Source organism: Macaca thibetana, chromosome 16, assembly GCF_024542745.1.
Source record: "Macaca thibetana thibetana isolate TM-01 chromosome 16, ASM2454274v1, whole genome shotgun sequence".
Classification (NCBI taxonomy): Eukaryota; Metazoa; Chordata; class Mammalia; order Primates; family Cercopithecidae; genus Macaca; species Macaca thibetana.
Window position 1 is genome coordinate 49,164,526 of NC_065593.1, and position 26,978 is coordinate 49,191,503.

The window sequence follows — 26,978 nt, forward strand, 5'->3', positions numbered from 1 at the left end:
GGCTAATTTTTGTATTGTTAGTAGAGACAGGGTTTCGCCATGTTGGCCAGGCTGGTCTTGAACTGCTGACCTCAGGTGATCCACCTGCCTTGGCCTCCCAAAGTGCTGGGATTACAGGCATGAGCCACACCTGGCCAAGCCAAGTCTTAAAAGATGACCCTGTGGAGAAATGGTGGTCCAGGCTGAAGGGACAGCCTATGCAAACACCGGGAGGTGTGGAAAATCATTCAGTAAAAACTGTACCTTGAATACCCATACAGCCATTCTGTTTTTCACTTTTTTTTTTTTTTTGAGACGTTTCCCTGTTGTTGCCCAGGCTGGAATACAATGGCACAATCTTGGCTCACCGCAACCTCCACCTCCCAGGTTCAAGTGATTCTCCTCCTCAGCCTCCAGAGTAGCTGGGATTACAGGCATGCACCACCATGCCTGGCTAATTTTGTATTTTTAGTGGAGATGGGGTTTCTCCATGTTAGTCAGACTGGTCTCAAACTCTCGACCTCAGGTGATCCGCCCACCTCAACCTCAAGCCACTGTGCCCAGCCCTACTTTCAATATTCAATAAATTACATAGCCAGGCACAGTAGCTCACACCTGTAATCCCAGCACTTTAGGAGGCCAAGGTGGGAGGATCCTTTGAGGTTAGAAGCTCGAGACCGGCCTGGGCAACACAGTGAGACCCCATTTCTACAAAAAAATAAAAAAACTAGCCAAATGTGGTGTTGTGTGTCTGTAGTCCCAGCTACTTGGGCAGCTGAGGTGGAAGGATTGCTTGAGCCTGGAGGTCAAGGCTGCAGTGGGCCATGATCCCACCACTGCACTCAGCCTGGGCAACACAGGAAGGCCCTGTCTCAAAATTAAATAAATAAATAAATAACACAAACTATTTAACAGTTTATTATAAAATAGGCTTTGTGTCAGATGATTCTGCCCAACTGTAAGCTGCTGGCAGTGTAAATGTTCTGAGCACGTGTGAGCCAGGCTAGGTGTCTTTTTTGTCTTTTTTTTCCTTTTTGTGGAGAACGGGGTCTCGCTATATTACCCAGGCAGGTCTCAAACTCCTGGGCTCAAGTTATCCTCCCGCCTCTGCCTCCCTGAGAGCTGGGATTACAGGCGTGAGCCACCGCACCCGGCCAGGCTAGGTGTCTTAAATGCATTTTCAGTTTCAACTTACAATTGGTTTATCAGGATGTGGCCCCATGGTGTTGAGGGACATGTGTATTAACAGTCTCCTTAGTGATTTTTTTTTTTTGAGATGGAGTCTCTTACTGTTGCCCAGGCTGTAGTGCAGTGGCGCAATCTCGGCTCACTGCAACCTCCGTCTCCTGGGTTCAAGTGATTCTCCTGCCTCAGTCTCCCAAGCAGCTGGGATTACAGGCACTCACACCACGCCCAGCTCATTTTTTTGTGTGTATTTTTAGTAGAGACGGGATTTCACTATGTTGGCCAGGCCGGTCTCGAACTCCTGACCTTGTGATCCACCCGCCTCAGCCTCCCAAAGTGCTGGGATTCCAGGTGTGAGCCACTGTGCCCAGCATCCTTAGTGATTTTTACACCATAAAGTGTTGGAGCTCTAAGGCAGAGCCAAGGCTAGAGAACCAAGTATAGAGAATCTGGAGATGTGGAGAGGGCTCTGATTGCCTACAAGGAGTTTGGACTTTATTGTGGAGGCAGTGGGGAGCCAAGGCAGGTTTAGAGTAGGAGAGGGTCCAAGCCTGTGGGTCACCCTTCCGACTTCCCTTTCCGAATGCCAAACACCTTCTTCATGTCCCCCGTGGGCCCCCTTTGTCCCTCCTACCCCAAACTAGCCCTCAATCCCTGACCCTGGCTCCGCCCCCAGCCCTCTGACGTCCATCATCTCTGCTGTGGTGGGCATTCTGCTGGTCGTGGTCTTGGGGGTGGTCTTTGGAATCCTCATCAAGCGACGGCAGCAGAAGATCCGGAAGTACACGATGCGGAGGCTGCTGCAGGAAACGGAGGTAAGGCGGGGTGAAGGCCTGCCAGCCCGCGTGGGGTCTCCACTGGCTCCCGGCACTGACCCACCACCCCCTCACCCCAGCTGGTGGAGCCACTGACACCGAGTGGAGCGATGCCCAACCAGGCGCAGATGCGGATCCTGAAAGAGACGGAGCTGAGGAAGGTGAAGGTGCTTGGATCTGGAGCTTTTGGCACAGTCTACAAGGTCAGGGCCAGGTCCTGGGGTGGGCGACCCCAGAAGGTGGGGGCGGTGCCTGGAGGGGTGTGGTCGGCAGTTCCGATGGGAGGGGCAGGAGCCGGAGGCAGTATGGGGGAGGGCAGTTACAGCGGAGCAGAAGGGAACGGGAGCAAGCCCCAGGGTGGGGAAGGATGTTTGGAGCACAAGTAATGATCTCCTGGAAGGCAGGTAGGATCCAGCCCACGCTCTTCTCACTCATATCCTCTTCTTTCTGCCCAGGGCATCTGGATCCCTGATGGGGAGAATGTGAAAATTCCAGTGGCCATCAAAGTGTTGAGGGAAAACACATCCCCCAAAGCCAACAAAGAAATCTTAGACGTAAGCCCCTCTACCCTCTTCTGCTGACAGGAAGGACCCCATGGCTGCAGGTCTGGGCTCTGGTCTCTTCATTGGGGTTTGGGGAGATATGACTCCCGCAAACCTAGACTATTTTTTTGGAGACGGAGCCTTGCTCTGTCACCCAGGCTGGAGTGCAGTGGCGTGATCTCAGCTCACTGCAACCTCCACCTCCTGGGCTCAAGCGATTTTCATGCCTTAGGCTCCTGAGTAGCTGGAATTACAAGCACCTGCCTGTTTTTTTTTTTTTTTTTTTTTTTTGAGACAGAGTCTCGCTCTGTCACCCAGGCTGGAGTGAAATGGCGTGGTCTTGGCTCGGCCTCCCAGGTTAAAGCGATTCTCCTCCCTCAGTCTCCTGAGTAACTGGGATTATAGGTGTGAGCCATCACGCCCGGCTAATTTTTGTATTTTTAGTAGAGATGGGGTTTCACCATGTTGGCCAAGCTGGTCTCAAACTCCTGACCTCGTGATCTGCCTGCCTCGGCCTCCCAAAGTGCTGGGATTACAGGCGTGAGCCACCGTGCCCGGCCTAATTTTTGTATTTTTAGTAGAGACGGGGTTTCACCATGTTGGCCAGGCTGGTACTTTGGGCATTCACAGGCCGTGAGCCGCGGCTGTGGTTTGTGATGGTCGGGAGGCTGTGTGGTGTTTGGGGGTGTGTGGTGGTTGGGAGGCTGTGTGATGGTTGGGAGGCTGTGTGGTGTTTGGAGGTGTGTGGTGGTTGGGAGGCTGTGTGATGGTTGGGAGGCTGTGTGATGGTTGGGAGGCTGTGTGGTGTTTGGGGGTGTGAGGTCTCCCATACCCTCTCAGTGTACCCTTGTCCCCAGGAAGCATACGTGATGGCTGGTGTGGGCTCCCCATATGTCTCCCGCCTCCTGGGCATCTGCCTGACATCCACGGTGCAGCTGGTGACACAGCTTATGCCCTATGGCTGCCTCTTAGACCATGTCCGAGAAAACCGCGGACGCCTGGGCTCCCAGGACCTGCTGAACTGGTGTATGCAGATTGCCAAGGTATGCACTTAGGGCACCTGGGCTCTTTGCGGGTCCCTTTGGAGCAAGCCCCTATGTCCACAAGGGGCTAGGATGGGGACTCTTCCTGGGCATATGACCAGGGCCAGGCCCTCCCAGAAGGTCTACCTGGGTGCTTCCCATTCCAGGGGATGAGCTACCTGGAGGATGTGCGGCTCGTACACAGGGACTTGGCTGCTCGGAATGTGCTGGTCAAGAGTCCCAACCATGTCAAAATTACAGACTTTGGGCTGGCTCGGCTGCTGGACATTGACGAGACAGAGTACCATGCAGATGGGGGCAAGGTTAGGTGAAGGAGCAGAGGAAGTCGGGTGGAGTGGGGTCTGGCCCCTGGGAGAACTCTGAGTGGCCACCTCCCCACCACACACAGTTGGAGGACTTCCTCTTCTGCCCTCCCAGGTGCCCATCAAGTGGATGGCGCTGGAGTCCATTCTCCGACGGCGGTTCACCCACCAGAGTGATGTGTGGAGTTATGGTGTGTGGTGGGGAGTGTTGGGAGGGGTGGGTGAGGAGTCATGGCTGGAGGGAGGATGAGAGCTGGGATGGGGAGAATTATGGGGCCACCTCAGCATGTGGAGGGAGGGAAGGGGCTGCCTGTGCCCCACCTTGCAGGGTCTGTGCACTTCCCAGGATTAGGGAAAGACTGGGTAGATTCTGTCTCCTGGCATCACATCTCCCCCCTGCTGCCATGATGCCAGACTCCTGGGCAGAACCTCTGGCCCTCCCACTCCTGACCCTGTCTCTGCCTTAGGTGTGACTGTGTGGGAGCTGATGACTTTTGGGGCCAAACCTTACGATGGGATCCCAGCCCGGGAGATCCCTGACTTGCTGGAAAAGGGGGAGCGGCTGCCCCAGCCCCCCATCTGCACCATTGATGTCTACATGATCATGGTCAAATGTGCGTGGCTGAGCTGTGCGGGCTGCCTGGAGGAGGGTGGGAGGTCCTGGGTCGAGAAGCCCACAAAAGGCATGAAAGGGGACCAGGATGTATGTAGACCCAGGAACCCTGGTATATTAGGAGCCTCAAAACCTTCTCATATCCCTTTTACAGTCAAAGTCCAAAGCCACTCTTGAGGAACAACTAGAGAACCTTATGTACAATATTAAGCTGGGCACAGTGGCTCATGCCTGTAATCCCAGTACTTTGGGAGGCTGAGGTGGGAAGATCCCTTGAAGCCAGGAGTTCAAGACCAGACTGGGCAACACAGTGAGACCCTATCTCTACAAAAAATAAAAAAATTCGCTGGGTGGTGGTGGTGTGTGCCTGTAGTCCCAGCTACTCGGGAGAGGCTGAGGCAGGAAGATCACTTGAGCCCAGTTGAAGGTGGCAGTAAGCTATGATTGCACCACTGAAATCCAGCCTGGGCGACAGAGTGAAACCTCATCTCAAAAAAACAAAAAAGCAAACAAAAAGAAAAAAAAATTAAAAGGGAAACTAGTAGAGATGCCCGAAGGTTCTGGCTGAAGCCCCCAGAGTCTGGTACTACTTCTCTACCACCAAGGGCTTTGGGCTGTCCCTTGGGACTGTCTAGACCAGACTGCAGCGGGAGTGGGAGGGGAGGCAGCAGGCACACAGGGCCGGGGCTAGATGCTGGCCTCCCTCCTGCCCCAGGTTGGATGATTGACTCTGAATGTCGGCCGAGATTCCGGGAGTTGGTGTCGGAATTCTCCCGCATGGCCAGGGACCCCCAGCGCTTTGTGGTCATCCAGGTACTGGGCCTCTGTGCCCCATCCCTGCCTGTGGCTAAGAGCACCCTCCTGCAGAGGGTGGGAAGGAGAGATGAGTCCGGTGTGTCAGGCCCCTCACCTGCTATGAGCCTTCTTCATGGAAGGCTGCATGCTGAGCTGGGGAGGGGCCACCATCCCACCTCTCCTTCCTCCGCAGAATGAGGACTTGGGCCCAGCCAGTCCCTTGGACAGCACCTTCTACCGCTCACTGCTGGAGGACGATGACATGGGGGACCTGGTGGATGCTGAGGAGTATCTGGTACCCCAGCAGGGCTTCTTCTGTCCAGACCCTGCCCCGGGCACTGGGGGCATGGTCCACCACAGGCACCGCAGCTCATCTACCAGGGTCAGTGCCTTCGGTCACACTGTGTGGCTGCTTACCTCCTCCATCCCTGGTGGACTAGGGTCCCTTTCTCTGATGTTCCCTCAACTGTCACCTCTCAAGGAGACCCCATTATCCCTACAAAAAATTCTTACTGCCTTCCAACCTCTGTGACCCCATTCTCTCCACGGTGATTGTGTCGTACCCCAAAGGTGACCTGTTTTTCTCCTGTGACCCTGTCACCTCCCATGGAGTCCCCATCCCAGATCCATTAAGTGACTCCCATCATGACTTACTTTCTTGTCCCCAGAGTGGCGGTGGGGACCTGACGCTAGGGCTGGAGCCCTCTGAAGAGGAGGCCCCCAGGTCTCCACGGGCACCCTCCGAAGGGACTGGCTCTGATGTATTTGATGGTGACCTAGGAATGGGGGCAGCCAAGGGGCTGCAAAGCCTCCCCGCACATGACCCCAGCCCTCTACAGCGGTACAGTGAGGACCCCACGGTACCCCTGCCCTCTGAGACTGACGGCTACGTTGCCCCCCTGACCTGCAGTCCCCAGCCCGGTATGGAGTCCAGTCTAAGCGGAGAGACTTATGGGCGGGGTAGGGGGGACCCTCAGCCCAGGGTCCACTGTGGGGGCAGAGGGAGTGGCAGCGACACCGGGGTTCCTTCCCCTAATAGGTCATCTTCTCTTGGCCTTTCAGAATATGTGAACCAGCCAGATGTTCGGCCACAGCCCCCTTCGCCCCAAGAGGGCCCTCTGTCTCCTGCCCGACCTACTGGTGCCACTCTGGAAAGGCCCAAGACTCTCTCCCCAGGGAAGAATGGGGTTGTCAAAGACGTTTTTGCCTTTGGGGGTGCTGTGGAGAACCCCGAGTACTTGGCACCCCGGGGAGGAGCTGCCCCTCAGCCCCACCTTCCTCCTGCCTTCAGCCCAGCCTTCGACAACCTCTATTACTGGGACCAGGACCCATCAGAGCGGGGGGCTCCACCTAGCACCTTCAAAGGGACACCTACGGCAGAGAACCCAGAGTACCTGGGTCTGGACGTGCCAGTGTGAACCAGAAGGCCAAGTCCGCAGAAGCCCCGATGTGTCCTCAGGGAGCAGGGAAGGCCTGACTTCCACTGGCATCAAGAGGCGGGCGGGCCCTCCGACCACTTCCAGAGGAATCTGCCATGCCCGGAACCTGTCCTAAGGAAACTTCCTGCTTGAGTTCCCAGATGGCTGGAAGGGGTCCAGCCTAGTTGGAAGAGGAACAGCACTGGGGAGTCTTGGTGGATTCTGGGGCCCTGCCCAATGAGACTCTAGGGTCCAGTGGATGCCACAGCCCAGCCTGGCCCTTTCCTTCCAGATCCTGCATACTGAAAGCCTTAGGGAAGCTGGCCTGAGAGGGGAAGTGGCCCTAAGGGAGTGTCTAAGAACAAGAGCGACCCATTCAGAGATTGTCCCTGAGACCTAGTACTACCCCCCATGAGGAAGGAGCAGCAATGGTGTCAGTATCCAGGCCTTGTACAGAGTGCTTTTCTGTTTAGTTTTTACTTTGTTTTGTTTTTTAAAGATGAAATAAAGACCCAGGGGGAGAATGGGTGTTGTATGGGGAGGCAGATGTGGGGGGTCCTTCTCCACACCCACTTTCTCCATTTGCAAATATATTTTGGAGAACAGTTAGGCACCGGCCTATGTCTGGGGGTAGCTCTGCACCATCCCTTCCTGCTCACCTTACACTCAACTCCTCTTTTCCTGGAGGGAGTGACCAGGAATCTTCAGAAAGCTTGGATGAGGAGCCTGACATCCAGTTCTCTAGCTTCAGGGTTGGGGGGGATCGGGAAGCTGGATTCGGATCTGAGAGCCCTTTAACAACCAGATCATTCTTTCTTAGAACGAATTCCTAAGGCCACTCACCAGAATGGGGTTATTTCCTCCTTGTGAGTCAGGAGAGTGGCGGTTGAGTGGGCGAAAGACGAGGCAGGGTCTACTGTGGGACTCATTTTCCTTGCCTTGGCTATGCCAGAGGAGCTCACTGACCTAAGGAGTAGCTGTCCAGAAAGCCCACCCAAGCCAGCACAGCCACCCTGGCAGTACAAAGGCTGGGCCGGCCGGACTTCTGTGCCCCCCACATTCCCAGATTGGACATATAAAAACACACACTAGTTAGCATTAGTGTTTGTAGTGCCACTTTACTGCCAATGGCTGACATTGCCCTGGGTTGGGGAAAATAAATAAAATCTACTGTGGCATCAGACAGGTATTACCGAGGTGAAGAGTGGACCAGGCTTTTGTGGGCACTTATCCTGGGAAGGGGGTATAAGGTGGCTGGGGAAGTGTCCGTGGAGAGTGTCTCTCTCCTGCCCCCAAGGCCATGGAATCTTATTCCTTCCTTGTACCCAAAAGGGCAAAGTGGAGGCCAGGGTCTCTTTGCTAAGGAGCTAAGTAAGGGAAAGAGGCAGGGGGAGCTCCCAGCAGGACCAAAGGGAGACCAAGGCTTGGACCCCAGAACAGAGCAGGAACCCAGAATCCTGTGCAGTCACAGGATGACGCAGGGAGGACGGCTGTTGGTGATCTTTTCTAGGGGTTCTCCTTTACTGGCTCTTCGGATGGCCTCAATGAGCTAGAGGACAGAGATGTGGAATGACAGGATGATGCACTGTTGGGGTAGGATGACCCAGAGGTCCTCCCAACACTGCAAATACTCACATCTTTCTCATAGGGAAAGCCCCCATTCTCCAGCTTGGAGAACACCAGCTGTCCATTTATCTCTATCTCAAAGGCACCTGGTAAGAAATCAACAGATAAATAAATGGTACACTGAGAACATAGGCAGAAATCAGGAGTTCCTTCAAAGGGGTCCCCCACCACTCCCACTGGAGACCCATTTGTAGCTCCTTAAGCCATTCCCCAACCCTGGGTCAACTCCAGGGAACCTGAGGGAGGCCTCGCCTGTGTGCCCCTGGCAACAATGAAAGACTCCCTCCCCTCCAACCCTACACGATTGCAGTCTAATAAGTTTTTCCCCCGCAGGCCTCTGTGAACCCCCTGACATATGGAAGGGAACTCATGTTGGCTGGACATTTTACCATGTGCCAGGCACTGCAGGCACTTTACATAAAGCAGCCAATGTCAGAAATAGAAAGCGGGAGAGCTGGGATTTAGAGTACAGACTGACTCAGCAGGTGTTCCATGAGCCTCACCTGTGCCCCCCAGGCGCGACTCGATCTCGATGCCCGGATACTGCTCCTTCACAGCACTGGCCAGCTCCAGGTAGGTCGCCTCGAAGCCGCAGGGTTCACTGGGGAGAAGAAATGGGGCTGGGCTGGGGACTCGGGGGTGGGGCCTCCCGTGGACCCACCTCCGTCCGGCCCACAGGACCAGGGTAGGGGTCCTCCAGCCGGGACCGCTCACCAGTACTCCACCATGATGCGGACCCCACTCCCCGGCTCCACCTCCTCGGGAGGGGGCGCTACGGACGTCTGCCCCGGCTCCCCGCTCATAGCTGCCTGCTCCGCTCGGGCCCCCGTTTCCGGGTGTGACGCGCTCAGCGGGCACGTGACGGGGCGGGGCCTCTGGAGCGTGGCGGGGCCGAGCGTGGCGTTGGGGCGGGGCCGAGCGTGGCGTCCAGGCGCCCCCTGTAGGCCTCCGCCATTGCTACGTTGTGACCTCGTACGGCAGCTCCGGAGCTCGCGCCCCGGGCAGAGTCTGGGAGAACCGGTACAGACCCTCCTTCCCCGGCCCGGTCTCCCGGAATGCCGGGCTTCCCCACTCCCGATGTCCGCCGGACTTCACGGCTTCATTTACTCTAATGGACTATCTTAGACTGCAGAGCGCTTTTCAGTTTACAAAAGAAAGAGAAAGCGGTGGGGCAACCATCCTGGAGATGGGAGTGGGTGTGGCTGATGTATGAAATAGTTGACATTTTCTCGCTCACATGCTGATGGCATTTGTTGTTTTTTTTCACTCTTGTTGCCCAGGCTGGAGTGCAATGGCGCGATCTCGGCTCACTGCAACCTCCGCCTCCGGGGTTCAAACGATTCTTCTGCCTCAGCCTCCCAAGTAGTTGGGACTACAGGCGCGTGCCACCGCACCCGGCTAATTTTGTGTTCTTAGTAGAGACAGGGTTTCACCATGTTAGTCAGGCTGGTCTCGAACTCTTGACCTCAGGTGATCCACCCTCCTCGGCCTGCTAAAGTGCTGGAATTACAGACATGAGTCACCGCGCCCGGCCCAGTTTTTTGTTCGTTTGTTTGTTTTAGGAGAGACAGGGTTTCACCATGTTGGCCAGGCTGGTCTCGAACTCCTGACCTCAAATGATCTGCCCGCCTTGGCCTCCCAAAGTGCTGGGATTACAGGCGTGAGGCACCACGCCCGGCGCTGATGCCATTTGGAACCGCCCTATAGTTACATACCCAAGTGTTTCTGATCCCAAAGCTCTAAACTGCTTTTTCCAGTCTTTTGTAACTGCCTCTTGCCTGCACTGGAGAACCGTAGACACTCTTCAGGCTGTGTGCCCCCAACAGTTCCTGCACATCCCCTTCTTATCCAGCCTCTCACTGGGGGACTGGTGTCATTATTCCCATTTTGCAACTCTGGAAATGGAGGCTGCTCAGGTCCTCGCTGCCTTTTCCCTGCCTGCAGTACCGCTATGGTATCCTAGCACGCCACCCACTCTAGTGTCCCTTTAGGCTATTTTTCTTTTTCTTTTTCTTTTTTTTTTTTTTTGAGACGGAGTCCTGCTCTGTCACCCAAACTTGAGTGCAATGGTGCCATCTCGGCTCACTGCAACCTCCGCCTCCTGGGTTCAAGCGATTCTTCTGCCTCAGCCTCCCTAGTAGCTGAGATTACAGGTGCTAGCCACCACACCCAGCTAAGTTTTGTATTTTTTTTTTTTTTGAATCGGAGTCTTTCTCTGTTGCCCAGGTTGGAGTGCAATGGCGCAATCTCAGCTCACTGCAACCTCTACCTCCCGGCCTAAGTGAGTCTCCTGTCTCAGCCTCCTGAGCAGCTGGGATTACAGGCGCCAGCCACCCCACTGGCTAATTTTTCTATTGTTAGTGGAGATGGTGTTTCACCATGTTGACCAGGCTGGTCTCGAACTCCTGACCTTGTGATCTGTCCACCTCGGCCTCTGAAAGTGCTGGGATTACCGCTGCACCTGGGCTTATATATATATATATATATATATAAATATATATAAACAGTCAGGGCATGGTGGCTCACACCTGTAATCCCAGCATTTTGGAAGGTCAAGGTGGGCGGATCACTTGAGGCCAGGAGTTCAAGACCAGCCTGGCCAACTCGGCAAAACCCTGTCTCTACTAAAAATATAAAAATTAGCTGGGTGTGGTGGCGCACACCTGTAATCCCAGCTACTCCAGAGGTTGAGGCAGGAGAATCGCTTGAACCTGGGAGGTGGAGGTTTCAGTGAGCTGAGATACCACTGCACTCCAGCCTGGACGACTGGGCGACAGAGTGAGACTGTGTTAAAAAAAAAAAAAAAGAAAAGAAAGAAAATGCTGTCATTTGTACAGTTGCCTAACCATCACCACAATCCAGTTACAGAATGTTTCCGTCAACCTGGTAAGTCCTTCCCACCTGTTTCTGGTCAATTCAGCTCCCAATTCCAGTCCTATGCAACCACTGATCTGCTTTCTGTCTCTAACTTTGCCTTTTCTGGATGTTTCATATAAACAGAATAATATGCTATGTGGTCTTTTGCTTACGGCTTCTTTCACTCAGTATGTTTTTTGAGATGCATTCATGCTGTAGCGTCTAGAGTAGTTTGTTCCTTTTCATTGCTGAGTCGTATTCCACGTGTGGTTTTGCCACATTTTGTTTCTTAATTCACCAGTTGATGGATATTTAAGGTTCCAGTGTTTTTTGTCTATTTTGAAGAATGCTGCCACAGATGTTTTGGTGTCTTTGCATAGGTGTGTGTTTTCATTTCTCTTGGGTAGATTCCTAAGGGTAGAACTGCTGGGTCATGTGTTAAGTTTATGATTAACTTTTTTTTTGAAACAGAGTCTCGCTCTGTTCCCCAGGCTGGAATACAGCAGTGCAAACACTGCTCACTGCAGCCTCAACATGCTGAACTCAAGCTATTCTCTTGCCTCAGCCTCCTGAATAGCTGGGACGACAGACACGCACCAGCATGCCCAGCTAATTTTTTTGTATTTTTTGTAGAGACAAGGTTTTGCCATTTTGCCCAGGCTAGCGTTTAACTTTTTAAGAAACGGCTAGACTGTTTTTCAAAGTTTTCCCACCAGCAATATATGAGGATTCGTCGCTCCATATCCTCACCAATACTTGTTTTCTGTCTCTTTGATTATAACCATCCTAGTGGACATGACATGATATATAATTGTGGTTTTAATTTTCATTTATCTAATGACTGTTGTGTATCTTTCATGTAGTTATTAGTCATTCATATACATATTTGAAGAAATATCTATTCAAGTCTTTTGCCCATTTTTATTAGGATTGTTTGTCTCTTTATTATTGATTTGTAAAAATTCTTTATATATTTTGGATATCAACCAAAATATATACAACCATATATACAACCATATATAGTTGTATATGGTTTGCAACTATTTTCTCCCAGTCTTTGGCTAATTTTTTTTCTTTTTTCTTTTTTTTTTTTCTTTCTTTCTTTTTTTGAGACAGGGTCTCACTGTGTCACCCAGGCTGGAGTGCAGTGGCACAATCTCGGCTCACTGCAACCTCCACTTCCCAGGTTCAAGCAATTCTTGTGCCTCAGCCTCCAAAGTAGCTGGGATTACAGGCATGTGCCACCATGGCCCAGATAATTTTCTGTATTTTTAGTAGCAATGGTCAGGCTGTTTTTGCTATATTGGCCAGGCTGGTCTGGATCTCTGGCCTCAAGTGATCTGCCTGCCTCTGCCTCCCAAAGTGCTGGGATCACAGGCATGAGCCACTTCGCCTGGCTTCATTTTTTCTTTCTTTTTTTGAGACAGTGTCTTGCTCTGTGACCCAGACTGGAGCGCAGTAGCACAATCACAGCTCACTGCAGCCTCAACTTCTTAGGCTCAAGCGATTGTCACACCTCAGCCCCACCAAGTAGCCAGGACTATAGGCCCGCACCACCATGCTTGGATAAATTTTATATTTTTTGTAGAGATGAGGTCTTGCCAGGTTGTCTCGGCTGGTCTCAAACTCCTGGGCTCAAGCAATTAACCTGCCTCGGCCTCCCAGAGTGCTGGGATTACAGGTATGAGCCACCATGCCTGGCCTCTTCTTCTTTTTTTTTTTTTTGAGATGGAATTTTGCTCTTCTTGCCCAGGCTGGAGTGCAATGGCACCATCTTGGCTCACCACAGCCTCTGCCTCCTTGGTTTAAGCGATTCCCCTGCCTCAGACTCCTCAGTAGCTGGGATTACAGGTATGCGCCACCATGCCTGGCTAATTTTTTTTTTTTTTTAGTAGAGATGGGGTTTCTCCATGTTGGCCAGGCTGGTCTTGAACTCCCGACTTCAGGTGATCCATCCACCTCGGCCTCCCAAAGTGCTGGGATTACAGATGTGAGCCACCGCGCCTGGCCTCCACGAAGACTATCTCCCATGGTTTCTTCTAGAAGTTTTATGGTTTTAGCTCTCACATTCAGGTATATGATCTATATCGAGTTTTTTTTTTTTTTAATGCATTCTGTGAGCAAAAGATCTAAATTTACCTTTTGGCATGTGGCTATTCAATTGATCACAGTACCATTTATTGAAAAGCCTATCCTTTCCTCCATCAAATTGTCTTGGCACCCTGTAAAATCAATTGAGAAATGTAAAAGGGTTTCTACTTGGACTCTGGATTCTGTTCCATTGACCTATAAACTCATTCTTATTTATTAGTATTACTATTTTTCCCCCGAGATGGAGTCTTGCTCTGTCGCCCCAGCTGGAGTGCAGTGGCACCATCTTGGCTCCTTGCAACCTCTGCCTCCCGGGTTCAAGCAATTCTCCTGCTTCAGCCTCCCGAGTAGCTGGAATTACAGGTGCGCACCACCACGCCCAGCTAATTTTTATATTTTTAGCAGAGACGGGGTTTCACCATGTTGGCCAGGCTAGTCTCAAACTCCTGACCTCGTGATCCACCTGCCTCGGCCTCTCAAAGTGTTGGGATTACAGGCGTGAGCCACCATGCCCGGCCTTGTTGTTGTTGTTTTAAAATTCAGATACAACTTATACACAGTGAAATTCATCCTCTTGAGTGTACCTTTCTTTTTTTCTCTCTTTTTTTTGAGATAGTCTCACTCTTGTTGCCCAGCCTGGAGCTCAATGGCTCACACTCAGCACACTGCAACCTCTGTCTCCTGAGTTCAAGAGATTCTCCTGCCTCAGCCTCCTGAGTAGCTGGGATTTTAGGTGCACGCCACCACGCCTGGCTAATTTTTGTATTTTTAGTAGAGAAAGGGTTTTGCCATGTCGGGCAGGCTGGTCTTGAACTCCTGACCTCATGATCCGCCCACTTCATCCTCCCAAAGTCTTGGGATTACAGGCGTGAGCCACCGCGCCCAGCCTTGAGTGTACCTTTCTATGAGTCCTAAGAAACACACACAGCTGTGCATCCAACCCCACAACCAAGATATAGAATGGTCCCATCACCTCCCACAAGTCCCTGTGCCCCCTACTGTGGACCCCTCTCCCTCCTCCCCAACCCCAGACCTGCTTTTTGTTCACACAGTTCCACCCCCTCCAGAAAGCCATATAAGTTGATTCCTACAGCACTCAGCCCTCTGACCGTGGCTTCGTTTCCATCCCATCCTTCACCATCCAGGATGATCTTTCTAAAATGTAAATGTGCCCTTTCCTCTGTGCTTCTACTTAAGTCTAAATACAACTTGAAGGGTCTGGTCTTTGACCGCTACTCCTGCCCATCTGGACAAACAGGATGGATGGCTCTCAAACCTGGCTTGCGGAACAGCCACCTGAGGGCTTGTCAATACCACACCTTCCTGTGTCTTAGCCCCACAGACTGAGATTCAATTGCTGGAGAGGATCCCAAGGATCACTTTTCCACACAAGGTTAGGGAGGTCTGGAGGCCACATTTGCAGAAGCATAGCCGCCTCTCTCCACACCTTCCACACCTGTCCAGGTTCACCCACGTGGCCTCTGCTTCCTCCTTTCTCCTCCAACCCCACTCTCTGTCTCCGCATGCTGCATCCCCTCCTCTCCAGAGCTCTGGCAGTGGTTTCCTCACTTGGGAAGGTGGCCTCCTTCCCCAGTTCCCATCCACTGATTCCAACCCCCTTCCCATGTCAGCCACCTTCTCCTCTGCTCAGCTGTCACCTCCACAGAGAAGTCTTTCCTGACTCCCTATGTGAGTCATTCTCCCAGCATAGTTGTCTCCTGTCATTTCTTATTTGTGTGATTCTTTGATTAACATCAATCTTCCTGATTGGCTGTGTGAGGATAGGGCGGGGTCTGTTTTTGTTGCTTACCCCAGTATCCCCAGCACCAAACATGGGGCTGGCATATGGTAGGTACTGAACAGAGAGTTGAATAAATTAATGAGTGAATTGTCTACTCTGCCTTTGCACAAGCTGCTCCATCACCCAAGAGACCTTGCCTCCTCCCCCACTTCTTTGCTGGGCACATTCATACCGGTTTTCCTAGGAAAACTCTGGAGAAAATTGAGGCAGGAGTCACTCCTCTGTGCCCCCCCCCATGGTGGACCTCTTATCACCCTAAGGATTGTTTGTTTTCCTGTCACCCGCATCAAGCTGGGTGGTGGCCACAGCCTTTGATTTCTGCCTCCCAACCCTTCTCCCAAGTACCCTGTTTGCCCAGTGCTGAACTAGAGAGCTAAAGTGATCCCTGAGAGAACTAAATCGATCCCTCAGGCCGGGTGCGGTGGCACACACCTGTAATCCTAACACTTTGGGAGGCCGAGGTGGGCAGATTACACGAGGTCAGGAGTTCGAGACCAACGTGGCCAACGTGGAGAAACCCCGATTTACTAAAAATACAAAAATTAGCTGGGTGTGTGGCCTGTAATCCCAGCTACTCGGGAGGCCGAGGCAGGAGAATCTTTTGAACCCAGGAGGCGGAGTTTGCAGTAAGCCGAGATGGTGCCACTGCACTCCAGCTTGGGTGACAGAGCAGGACTCTGTCTCAAAAAAATAAAGTGATCCCTCTAAGAGGAATCTCCAGGGGCCCAGGCCAGAGCTTTCTCTGGGTCACCATGGCTTCTCCCACTGTGCCACCCAGCCTAAGCCCCTCGATTTTAAAGGGGAAGCCAAGACTCTGGACTTTGCTCAGAAGGTGGGGGGCGGGGGAGGGGCTTACCCTGGGTGCCTCTGAGGGGCCAGGGCACAGCCACCATGGTATGGGTGCCTGCAGATCGACGGGCAGGCCATGTTGCTGGACACCCCCGTGGCTGGCGTCCCTCCTTGGCAGGGTGCTCTTTGCCCCATGGGGTGGGATCCAGAGCTGCAGAAGTGCCCCCTGGCTTGGCCAATGAACAGACCAGGTTCAGGGAGGATGTTTGGGAGGAGTGGACCGGTGGTTCCCTTTACCTTGCAGCCCTCAGACCCTCCCCCCGCCCTCCCAGGTGGTCGGGACTCTTGATCTTCGCTGTTGGTGCTGTCTGTTCGGCTGTCTTCCCCGCCTCTTCCTAGGCACCTGCACCCTCTCTTGGCACCTGCTGCCAGGCTAGGAAGGGCAAAAACAATCCCAGTTGGCGTAGAGTGTCAGGGAGTCCCCACCCTCCTCCCAGGCTTCCTCCTCCCAGGCGCCTCCCCTGGACACGCCCCCATCTGCCCAAGATAATTTTAGTTTCCTTGGGCCTGGAATCTGGACACACAGGGCTCCCCCAGCCCTGACTTCTCTGTCCGAAGTCGGGACACCCTCCTACCACCTGTAGAGAAGCGGGAGTGGATCTGAAATAAAATCCAGGAATCTGGGGTTTCCTAGACGGAGCCAGACTTCGGAACGGGTGTCCTGCTACTCCTGCTGGGGCTCCTCCAGGTAAGGGGACAGAGATCGGTCTCAGACAACAGCCTGCCAGGCAACCCCCAGCCGCACCAGGGCCCCAGGCTGTGCCCGTCTCCGGCCGAACTGGCCGTCGGCCCAGGTGGGCGGATTGGAGCCACCTGGCTCTCCCCCTCCCCCGCTCGGTGATGTCAGGCCCGGGGCGGGGGCTGGAGGGGGACAGGTACTTAAGGGCCTGGCGTCTCCCTCCCTGAAGACGTGGTCCCAGCCGGGTGTCCTGATGTTCGGGGTTCAGGTAAGAACCCAAGCGGGCATTCATCCTTTGGGGGCAGGCACGGCCGGTCTGGGGGCCGGTAGGGAAAGGCTGGGTCTCCTGCTGGGTTGCTCGGCCTCCCACTTTTCTCTTTTCCTCCCATCTCCCACCCCGCCCCCTCCTCCCCACCCGCCCTCTTTCGTCCCCATCCTGGTTTCCAGCCCTCCTTGTTCCCTCCCGGTACACCTCCCCGAAGCCAGCAGCGAGAATGGGAAGGAAGACCTGATTCTCTCCTCCGACTTGGCTTTCCCGCTGAAACTGGCCCCTCCCCGCACACCCTGGGAGAGCCGCCCTCACTCCCTGGCTCGCCCAGTTTACCCCAGTTTGGGTTTCCCCAAGTCTCTAAGACAGACGTCTCCGCGGGCTGCGGGGAGATGTGGGGAGGGCCCCCTCCACTTTGGAGGACGGTGAAGGAGAGGGATCCTCTAAATTGTTGAGGCTCCATCTCTCCAGACTGTATGCCCTGCTCAGCAACATCGCCTCCGGCCCTCGGGTGGGAAAGTGGAGGCCGGGTGAGCCGGGGTCCCTCCTGGCTTCAGCATGAAGTGGCCAGGAAGGCTAGAGGGGTGGGTGAGGGGCTCTGCAGTGCGGTGGGGCCTGGGGAGAGTGGGGTAGGGGATGGCAGATGGTTTCCTCTGCTTGATGAGGCTAAGGAGAGACCCAGGTACCCGGTCTGGGTCTCCCTGGCAGATTGAGGACAGAGAATGCACCTGCCGGCAAGGTGGAACCCCCCCCTCGCCGCCCCGCTCCAGCCTCACTGCCCACCAGGAATGCTCCCTTTTGGTCCGCCGGTCTTGGACTCTGCTCTCTCCTGATATCCTGCTGTGTGCGGGGTGGGGGGACCTCATGGAAGCAGGCAGCCTGTAATGATTAACCGCACAGACACTCCAGCATTTTTCCCGAATTAAACTTTAAAAGAGCTGCCCCGCCTTCTCTCATTGGGTATTTTTCCTGAGTGAGAGTGGGCGGGGCCTCAGAGTCCTGGGTCCTCCCTTCTACTAGGAGTCATCCAGGGGTTTCTCACCTTCTCACCTGGGCCCTGCACCCTAAAAGGTTATAAGCCTGTCCCGTGGGGGCGGGGCGTGGAGTACTGGGCGGACAGGGACGCTCCCGCCACATCCAGGCCCCTGGCCCAGGCCTCAGTCCCGCAAGCCCTTCCCCCTACTCTGGGAAGTAGAGTTGTTTTCTGTTGGCCCTGAACACTGGGCCCCGCCACCCGCCCTTAGGGCCAGCCAGGTGGGGCGTGATTCAGGAAGTAAACAAGGAGGTTGGAGGACGGGAACGCGGGTGGGGCTGGAGCCACTGGGGGAGGAGGCAGCTGGGAAGACACCGCCGGAGTTACCTCGTTGAGGGGACAAACTGATTTTGGGGGTCGGTTTTCCCAACCGAAACTTTCCCGGTGCCTCAGTTTCAAAACTCCAGATCTCTAAGCTGCCAGGCCTACAGCCAGGAGCCCTTCCCCTCCCTGCTCGCCTCTTTGGTCTTGAGGATTCCACCCGCCTCCAGCCTTAGAAGGGGCTGAAGGGCCCGGGTGGGGGGATCTGAAGGCAAACCCCAGCCTTAGGCTGGCCCTCTCTGATCTCTGAGGCCAGGCTGTAATGTGATTCAAATCCACTTCTAACCCCTTCCAAGCGCTGCCCTCCTGAATTCTCTGCTCCTCTCCCCATCCCACTGTTGGCCCCCTGCAACCTGGAATGAAGTCACCAGGGCTGTTTGGAGACCGGGGCTGTTTGGAGGGTAGACTGGGGTGGGAGTGGGGGTTCGTGTTCTGATATTGAGGTGCTGGTGTCTCTTGCTAGCGGGTGGCGGGTATATCTTGCCCCTCCTGGCCGGACCCTGGGCCCCCTCCCTGGCCCTTCATCCTGTCTGTCTGTCTTTTTGAGTGTTTTCCCTTTCTGCTCCTGCTCCTGTGGTACCCCTCTGGCCGGGACACCCAGGAGAATGTGTCGGGAGGAACCTCATCCACACGGGGCGGGGGCTCTGAGCGATGCTTTGGGTGGGGAGGGGCACCGCTGGGACGCTGGCTTCTCTCCAAATGGGCCTCTGAATCCAGGCCGGGCATTGCCTCTCTCTTTCCCAGGTGAGGGACTCCCTGGCAAGGCGGTGGTTTGGCACTGGGGGTGAGAGCAGATCACAGGTCCCACCTGGCCTGGAGCAAGGCCGAGGGTGGGGAGGAGGAGGTGATGTCAGAGGAGCCTCAGGCCCCACATGTTCCTCCCCCATCCTGTTCCCAGCCCCATGCCTCCCCCATTCGGCTGTGGCTACCATTGGGTTGGGGAGTTGGGGGGAGGGTAGAGGCAGGGCTGTTTTTGTTTCTCCTAAGCCAGGAAGTTGTGTGGATGAGTCAAGGTTGAATGGAGAGCCCTAGGCAGTGTTGTCCCGCCTGCCCTGACTCACCTGTCCCCCAAATCCCCTGATGCCCTCACTGAGGGGTCAGGTGCCTGCGCCCTCCTGAGGGGTCAATCCCAGGTGCCCCAGGTGGCCTCATAGTACTGGCCCAGTGTTCGGAGAACAGGCTAGGGGCTGGGATTGCAGGTTCTCCCAGGTCTCAGTCCAGCCAAAGGGGTCTGCCTGGTTCCTGAGGAGGAGGGGCCAGCCCCACCTCCACCTCTAGTGCTCGCCTTTGCCGGCCCTCCTGTCTTTACTTGTCCTGAGTGTCTGTGCAGCCCCTGTAAGTGATAAGACGTGGGTGAGATTGGCCTTGCCTGGGGGTACCGGGTGCCCTTGGACAAATGAGTGGATAAGACAGGTGCGCAGTAATGGATGATGTAGCCCCTGCACAGTGCTGAGAGGGAGTCGTTCACTCAGAATGTGGAAAGCCAGGAAGGCTTCTCAGAGGAAGTGGCTCTAGCATTGGAGCCTCAGGAAAGAGTTGGGCAGGAGGATGGCCTGGGGAGGGTACGCAAGGTTTAGGGGCTGCTGTGGCCAGGACGCCTACCCCAGGTCTGCTCTCCCCCTTGCACTGAAGCGGAGCCGGCTCTCCTGACTTTCTGGCTCCCATCCTTCCCCACCTCCTTCTCCCCCCTGCATCACTCATCACTTGGGCAGGCCAAACTTCACCAAGTACGAACAGGCTCTGGCAACTGGGTCTGGCAACACAGTGCTGGAAAAACCCGGGCAGTGCCTGGAGCAGTGAGTGCCCCACGCGTGGAGGCAAAGGAGTGGACCTTTGCCCTGACCCTGAGGGCTGAGCCTGAGAGTGTGTGGGTTGTGAAATCTGTTGTGACCACCAGGCTTGTGGTGGGTGGACCCTCAGCTCTTCCTGTGAGCAACTTTGTGCTAAAGAAAGAGCACTGGAGCTGGGCGCAGTGGCTCACGCCTGTAATCCCAGCACTTTGGGAGGCCAAGGCGGACGGATCAGGAGTTCGAGACCAGCCTGGCCAACGTGGTGAAACCCTATCTCTACTAAAAATACAAAAATTAGCTGGGCATGGTGGCATGCACCTATAATCCCAGTTACTCGGGAGGTTAAGGCAAGAGAATTGCTTGAACCCAGGAGGCAGAGGTTGCAGTGAAAAAAAAAAAACAAAAAAACCAGAAAGAGCACTGGACTTGGAGTCTAAACACCAGGTTCTACTCCTGACTCACCTGTGACTCAGGGCACCAGGTTCTATTCCCCGACTCACCTGTGACTGAGGGTAAGAATGCTTCCTTCTCAGAGACTCAGTGTCCCCTTTTATAAAATGAGGCTCATTCTGTCTTTCCCCAAGGGCTTCAGGGAAACTCCAGTTAGAGCAGTGAGGTGCTAGGTAAACTCTGAGGGGCACCCTAACCACCGTGTGAGGTCAGGAGGTCTGATTTCTCTAGTCCCCTCTCCCCAGGACAAGGGCACACAACTGACACAACTGGTTCCATTCTGCCCCTCTCTCCCTCAGATGCCATGGAGCTGGATCTGTCTCCACCTCATCTTGGCAGCTCTCCGGAAGACCTTTGCCCAGCCCCCGGGACCCCTCCTGGGACTCCCCGGCCCCCTGATACCCCTCTGCCTGAGGAGGTAAAGAGGTCCCAGCCTCTCCTCATCCCAACCACCGGCAGGTACGATGGGATGTGGGGCTTGGGGGAGGTCAGTGCTGGATAATACACAGAGGCTTGCAGGCCACTGCTCCTTTCCCCACACCTCTCTCCCTTTTTCTTCTTGCCACAGGAAACTTCGAGAGGAGGAGCGGCGTGCCACCTCCCTCCCCTCCATCCCCAACCCCTTCCCTGAGCTCTGCAGTCCTCCCTCACAGAGCCCCATTCTTGGGGGCCCCTCTAGTGCAAGAGGGCTGCTCCCCCGCGATGCCAGCCGCCCCCATGTGAGTTGTCCCTCAGAAGGGAAGGGAGGGATGCAGGGTTCTGGATCTGTGGGAGATACACAGCCATTTCCATGGAGGCGGGGGATCTTGGTTAGGAGTCCCTGAGGGTCTAGCAGGTGCGGAAAGGGAAGGAATCACCCTTTGCCTCCCCTCAAGTCATCTGCAATTCCTGGGGCACAGGTAGTAAAGGTGTACAGTGAGGACGGGGCCTGCAGGTCTGTGGAGGTGGCGGCAGGTGCCACAGCTCGCCATGTGTGTGAAATGCTGGTGCAGCGAGCTCACGCTTTGAGCGACGAGACCTGGGGGCTGGTGGAGTGCCACCCCCACCTAGCACTGGGTAAGTCGGGTGCATGGAACTACCCAGGCCGGGAGGTGATGTCTCGCATCTTGGGCTAGGCATGTAACTCATCTGGGAGATCTGGTTGATCTCCAATAACCCCTGCTTTTTGCCCTTGACCCCAGAGCGGGGTTTGGAGGACCACGAGTCCGTGGTGGAAGTGCAGGCTGCCTGGCCCGTGGGCGGAGATAGCCGCTTCGTCTTCCGGAAAAACTTCGCCAAGTACGAACTGTTCAAGAGCTCCCCAGTGAGTGTGTGAGGGCTGTCTGGGCGCTGGGATGCCCTGAGCCTGAACCGGACACTGGAGCCCTGACCCCTGACACTTTTCTACCCTCAGCACTCCCTGTTCCCAGAAAAAATGGTCTCCAGCTGTCTCGATGCACACACTGGTATATCCCATGAAGACCTCATCCAGGTGGGGAGACCCCCCCATTTCACGACTCCCCAGAACTGACCAGTGCTTCTCCGCCCTTAGGTCCTGTGCCTCCCCTCTATGTGGTAGAAAGAGCCAAACCACAGTCCTGTGTGACTGGGGACAAGTCACTTTCCCTACCTGAGCATCAGTTTCTTCTGTTAAATGGGGGCGAGAAATGCATGTGGAGCATTTCCTTGTAAAAACCTGAGGGTGGGCTGGGTGTGGTGGCTCATGCCTGTAATCCCAGCACTTTGGGAGGTTGAGGCAGGAGGATTACTTGAGCCCAGAAGTTTGAGACCACCCTGGGCAACATAGTGAGACCTTGTCTCTCCAAAAAAAAAAAAAAAAAAGGAAAAGGCCAGGAATGGTGGCATGAGCCTGGTCTCAGGTGCTTGGGAGGCTGAGGTGGGAGGATCACTTGAGCTCGGGAGGTCGAGGTTGCAGTGAGCTGTGATCGTGCCACTGCACTAGCATAAGACCCCATCTCAAAAAGAAAAAGAAGACATCTGGTGGTAGAGGGGAAGGGAGGAGGCCAGACCTCCCACTCTCTTCTCTTCTATGGCTCAGAACTTCCTGAATGCTGGCAGCTTCCCTGAGATCCAGGGCTTTCTGCAGCTGCGGGGTTCAGGACGGAAGCTTTGGAAACGCTTTTTCTGCTTCTTGCGCCGATCTGGCCTCTATTACTCCACCAAGGGCACCTCTAAGGTGAGGTCTTGAGAGTGCCAGCTCCAGCCTCTGCAGTCCCTGGTCCTTTTAGAAGTTGCCCCTTCTCTGCTGGAACCCCTGAGCCCTTCTCCCCCCGTGCCCCCCAGGCCAACCACCTCCAGTTTACCATCTCTCCCTACATCCTTGCCCAGCTCACCTGCCCAGGGAGGTAGCAGGAGAAAAGATGACCTGAGTTTAAGTCCTGGCTCTACTTCTATTTGCTCTGTGACCCTGGGCACTCCCCTGCCCCTCTCTGGTCCTGAAATCTCCCCACCTGGCTTGTGGGGGGAGGTAATAGCGGGTGGGGTCCACCTGTACCAAGTCCTGCTCACTCGTGCTGCTCAGGATCCGAGGCACCTGCAATACGTGGCAGATGTGAACGAGTCCAACGTGTACGTGGTGACGCAAGGCCGCAAACTCTACGGGATGCCCACCGACTTTGGCTTCTGTGTCAAGGTGAAGACCTGGCCAGGCCTGGCCCCTGGCCTGCGGAAGCAGGAACTGCTCAGGCCCCTGGATCCTGCCTAGGGCTTCTGAGTCCCAATCCAGATGCCCAGACTCCTCTCCCTGCACCCTGGCCTGCTGGAAACTCCCTGGATCCTGCTCTGCTCTGTGGAGCAGGGACAGACATGTGGTCCCAAAGGCAGATACGGGACCAGCCAGTTTCCTCTCTCCGCAGCCCAACAAGCTTCGAAATGGCCACAAGGGGCTTCGGATCTTCTGCAGTGAAGATGAGCAGAGCCGCACCTGCTGGCTGGCTGCCTTCCGCCTCTTCAAGGTGAGACCCTGGGAGTGGCATGGGGGGCTGATCTGGCCAGAGGGATTCCCAGCTCTGCCCCCAGGAAGTCTCAGGAATGAGGAGGGCATCACAGCCTTGCTCTCTGATAACGCTCAGTCCAAGCCTGAAGTTACAGGAAGCGCCCATTGAAGGCAGAAACACAGCCCTAGTCTGGGCAAGTCCTGGTTTGAAGGGGGGTCACAGCCACGCCCCCAGGACCTCTCGACCTCAAGCGCTCTTTCTCTCCCCACCCCCAGTACGGGGTGCAGCTGTACAGGAATTACCAGCAGGCACAGTCTCGCCATCTGCGTCCGCCTTGTTTGGGTTCCCCACCCTTGGTGAGTGCGCACAAGGGGATGGAAGGGTGGGCACGCAGGCCCTGTCTTAGGGGTACCTGGGCCCTGTTCTGACCTCTCCCCTCTCCTTCCATCTCCAGAGAAGTGTCTCAGATAATACCCTGGTGGCCATGGACTTCTCTGGCCATGCCGGGCGCGTCATCGAGAACCCCCGGGAGGCTCTGAGTGTGGCCCTGGAGGAGGCCCACGCCTGGAGGGTGAGGCCTGCTGCCTGTGTGTTGGTGCTGGGGACCCACTCTCTGGGTGGGATCCCTGAAATAGGAGGGAGGAAGAGGGGCAGGGGGAGGCCCCCTGGCTGGGGAGAAGTGCTCTACCTTCCTGAGGTGCTGGGTAATGCCCGCAAGCACACCCCGACTCTCCCATATCTCCCACTGCTCCACAGAAGAAGACAAACCACCGCCTCAGCCTGCCTACGCCGGCCTCCGGCACGAGCCTCAGTGCAGGTGTGTGATGGCCCTGAGTCCTGGGGCAGGGGCTGCCTCGACTTCTCTTTGCATTCTCAGTGGGGAGCAGATGGTATAGGGCTCCCCTCCCCAAAGTGACTGCCCATGTCCTTCCCCACCGCAGCCATCCACCGCACCCAACTCTGGTTCCACGGGCGCATTTCCCGTGAGGAGAGCCAGCGGCTTATTGGACAGCAGGGCTTGGTAGACGGGTAAGGGGCAGGGCCGGGCAACAGACCCAGGGATAAGAGAGACCGGGGTCCAGGTGGCAGCCATGGGTCCTCGGGTAATGCTGCCCTATCTCCTGTCTTCTGGCAGCCTGTTCCTGGTCCGGGAGAGTCAGCGGAACCCCCAGGGCTTTGTCCTCTCTTTGTGCCACCTGCAGAAAGTGAAGCATTATCTCATCCTGCCGGTGAGCTTCCCTGCGTCCCCGGAGTCCTGCAATGAGACACAGGACTCCCAGCAACCTGTCCTCCTCACCAGGCCCCTCCAGAGGCTCCCTGGCCCCTAGTGCGTCTCCCTTTTCCCTGCCCAAGAAGTGGGAGGCTGAGTGCGGTGGCTCACACCTGTAATCCCAGCACTTGGGAAGGCCAAGGTGGGAGAATGGTTTGAGCCCAGGAGTTCGAGACCAGCCTGGGCAACACAGGGAGACCCCATCTCTAAAAATAATTTAAAAATGAGCCAGGCATGGTGGTGCACACCTGTAGTCCCAGCTACTCAGGAGGCTGAGGTGGGAGCATTGCTTGAGCCCAGAGGGTCAAGGCTGCAGTGAGCCATGGTGGCACCACCACACTCCAGCCTGGATGACAGAGTGAGAAAACCCTGTCTCCAAAAAAAAAAAAAGAAAAAAGAAAAGAAAGAAAAGAAAAGAAAAAAGAAGAAAATGAAATGGGTGGGGCCCTGGCCCAGGAGGGAGCTCCCTAAGCCTCGGGCCCCTCCCTGACCTTCCCCCCCTCTACTGTACCCCAGAGCGAGGAGGAGGGCCGCCTGTACTTCAGCATGGATGATGGCCAGACCCGCTTCACTGACCTGCTGCAGCTCGTGGAGTTCCACCAGCTGAACCGCGGCATCCTGCCATGCTTGCTGCGCCACTGCTGCACGCGGGTGGCCCTCTGACCAGGCCATGGACTGGCTCATGCCTCAGCCCGCCTTCAGGCTGCCCACCGCCTCTCCACCCATCCAGTGGACTCTGGGACGTGGCAGCGGGGAACGGGATGAGGAGCGGAAGGGTTCCCCCACTCCAGTTTTCTCCTCTGCTTCTTTGCCTCCCTCAGGTAGAAACCAGCCCCTGCTCCAGTTCACTCCTGACCCCTCTCCTCAAGGGAAGGCCTGGGGTGGCCCCTCCCCTTCTCCTAGCTCCCGAGTTGCTGCTCTAGGGCAGGGCATTATGGGAGAATTGGGGGCAGCCCAGGCAGTCTCATGCCCCACACTCTGTACAGACTGAGAGGCCAGTTGATCTGCTCTGTTTTATACCAGTGACAATAAAGATTATTTTTTGATATACCTATGAGTTCTGTCTAGCAAGGCCTGGCTGGCTGAAGTCAAGAAGGGAACCAGAGCTGGGTGTGGTGGCTCACGCCTATAATCCCAGCACCTTGGGAGGCCAAGGTAGGAGGATCACTTGAGTCCAGGAATTTGAGACCAGCCTGGGCAACATGGCAAGACCCTATCCCAACAAAAAATAAAAAAATGAGCCGGGCGTGGTGGTGGGTACCTGTAGTCCCAGCTACTCAGGAGGCTGAGGTGGGAGGATCCCTTGTCCCTTGAGCCTGGGATATCAAGGCTGCAGTGAACTGAGATTGCACCACTGCACTCAGCCTGGGTGACAGAGTGAGACCCTGTCTGGAAAAAAAAAAAAAAAAAAAAAGGCGTGGGGGGGAGACCCAGAGAGGTGGGCACCTGTGGAGGCCTTGGTGAAAGTGTCAAATGGATCGAGGCCATGTCCCTGCCTGCCTGGGTGTTCCTCAAGGGCAGGAGTGGTCATGGTTATCTGAGAGTCTCCAGTGCCCACCATGCAGCCTGACACATAGTGGGCGCCCAGTCATTGCTAAGTGAATGGACAAGAGACCATCATCCCAGAGAGATTTCCTGACAGTCTAAGCCTCGAGGGGTAACTAACAGGGCCTGGGAGTTGCAGATGAGTCCAACAGCATGCTTGTCCTCCGCTGGTCCTGGACTAGCTGGTGGGACAGTTGGCCCCAGCATGTACACAGTTATGCATCCAGCCCCACCACCAAGACACAGAACGGCCCCATTGCCCCCCACAAGTCCCTGTGTCCCCTACTACCAACCCTGCTCCCTCCTCCCCAACCTGAAACCTTTCTGTCCTAGTTCTGCCCCTTCCAGAAAGCCATATAAATGGAACCTGCTAGCATTCAGCCCTCTGCATCTGGCTTCGCTCTCCAACACATCCTTCAGCACCCAGAGCGATCTTTCCCAAATCTAAATCCACCACTCCTGGCCGGGCGCGGTGGCTCACAGCTGTGATCCCAGCACTTTGGGAGGCTGAGGCAGGCGGATCCCAGCACTTTGGGAGGCTGAGGTCAGGAATTCGAGACCAGCCTGGCCAACATGGCAAAACCCCATCTCTACTAAAAATACACAAATTAGCTGGGGCATGGTGGTGGGCGCCTGTAATCCCAGCTACTAGGGAGGCTGAGGCAGGAGAACCGCTTGAACCCAGGAGGCGGAGGTTGCAGTGAGCCGAGATCATGCCACTGCACTCCAGCCTGGACAACAAGAGCAAGACTCAGTCTCAAAAGTAAGTAA

The 26,978-nt window shown here is 55.2% G+C and overlaps 3 protein-coding genes across 13 annotated transcripts in view; 2 read left to right on the forward strand and 1 right to left on the reverse strand.

The window, feature by feature from the left end:
• The window catches only part of ERBB2 (erb-b2 receptor tyrosine kinase 2), a 30,585-nt gene extending 23,287 nt beyond the window's left edge, over positions 1-7,298 (forward strand). For all 4 annotated transcript variants that reach the window (XM_050762553.1, XM_050762556.1, XM_050762555.1 and 1 more), the window contains 11 exons: positions 1,841-1,979; positions 2,060-2,182; positions 2,435-2,533; positions 3,379-3,564; positions 3,711-3,866; positions 3,982-4,057; positions 4,334-4,480; positions 5,195-5,292; positions 5,468-5,656; positions 5,943-6,195; positions 6,337-7,298. In XM_050762553.1, coding sequence (XP_050618510.1) covers positions 1,841-1,979; positions 2,060-2,182; positions 2,435-2,533; positions 3,379-3,564; positions 3,711-3,866; positions 3,982-4,057; positions 4,334-4,480; positions 5,195-5,292; positions 5,468-5,656; positions 5,943-6,195; positions 6,337-6,692 — 1,822 coding nt within the window. In that variant the 3' untranslated portion in view covers positions 6,693-7,298. The remainder of the gene's footprint in view (positions 1-1,840; positions 1,980-2,059; positions 2,183-2,434; positions 2,534-3,378; positions 3,565-3,710; positions 3,867-3,981; positions 4,058-4,333; positions 4,481-5,194; positions 5,293-5,467; positions 5,657-5,942; positions 6,196-6,336) is intronic.
• Positions 2,142-9,186, reverse strand: MIEN1 (migration and invasion enhancer 1). Of its 2 annotated transcripts, none has more exons than XM_050762943.1 (4): positions 9,033-9,186; positions 8,822-8,919; positions 8,328-8,404; positions 2,142-2,447 (listed from the first exon to the last, which is right to left on the reverse strand). In XM_050762943.1, the coding sequence occupies exons 1-4, from the start codon at positions 9,119-9,121 to the stop codon at positions 2,184-2,186; spliced, it is 528 nt and encodes a 175-aa protein (XP_050618900.1). In that variant the 5' UTR covers positions 9,122-9,186; the 3' UTR covers positions 2,142-2,183. The 2 variants fall into 2 exon arrangements, with proteins under 2 accessions (XP_050618900.1, XP_050618901.1); XM_050762944.1 differs by lacking the exon at positions 2,142-2,447 and adding an exon at positions 7,791-8,241.
• Positions 9,187-13,088: 3,902 nt separating this feature from the next.
• GRB7 (growth factor receptor bound protein 7) lies at positions 13,089-25,710 on the forward strand. Of its 7 annotated transcripts, none has more exons than XM_050762686.1 (16): positions 13,089-13,247; positions 16,442-16,603; positions 20,756-20,915; positions 21,025-21,175; positions 21,356-21,512; positions 21,638-21,759; positions 21,850-21,927; positions 22,495-22,632; positions 22,978-23,088; positions 23,312-23,410; positions 23,668-23,748; positions 23,847-23,963; positions 24,149-24,209; positions 24,334-24,421; positions 24,528-24,621; positions 25,179-25,710. In XM_050762686.1, the coding sequence occupies exons 3-16, from the start codon at positions 20,761-20,763 to the stop codon at positions 25,323-25,325; spliced, it is 1,599 nt and encodes a 532-aa protein (XP_050618643.1). In that variant the 5' UTR covers positions 13,089-13,247; positions 16,442-16,603; positions 20,756-20,760; the 3' UTR covers positions 25,326-25,710. The 7 variants fall into 7 exon arrangements, with proteins under 7 accessions (XP_050618643.1, XP_050618644.1, XP_050618640.1 ...); XM_050762687.1 differs by lacking the exon at positions 13,089-13,247 and adding an exon at positions 17,042-17,392 and having other exon boundaries at positions 16,018-16,603; XM_050762683.1 differs by lacking the exon at positions 13,089-13,247 and having other exon boundaries at positions 16,018-16,603.
• Positions 25,711-26,978: the final 1,268 nt, after the last annotated feature.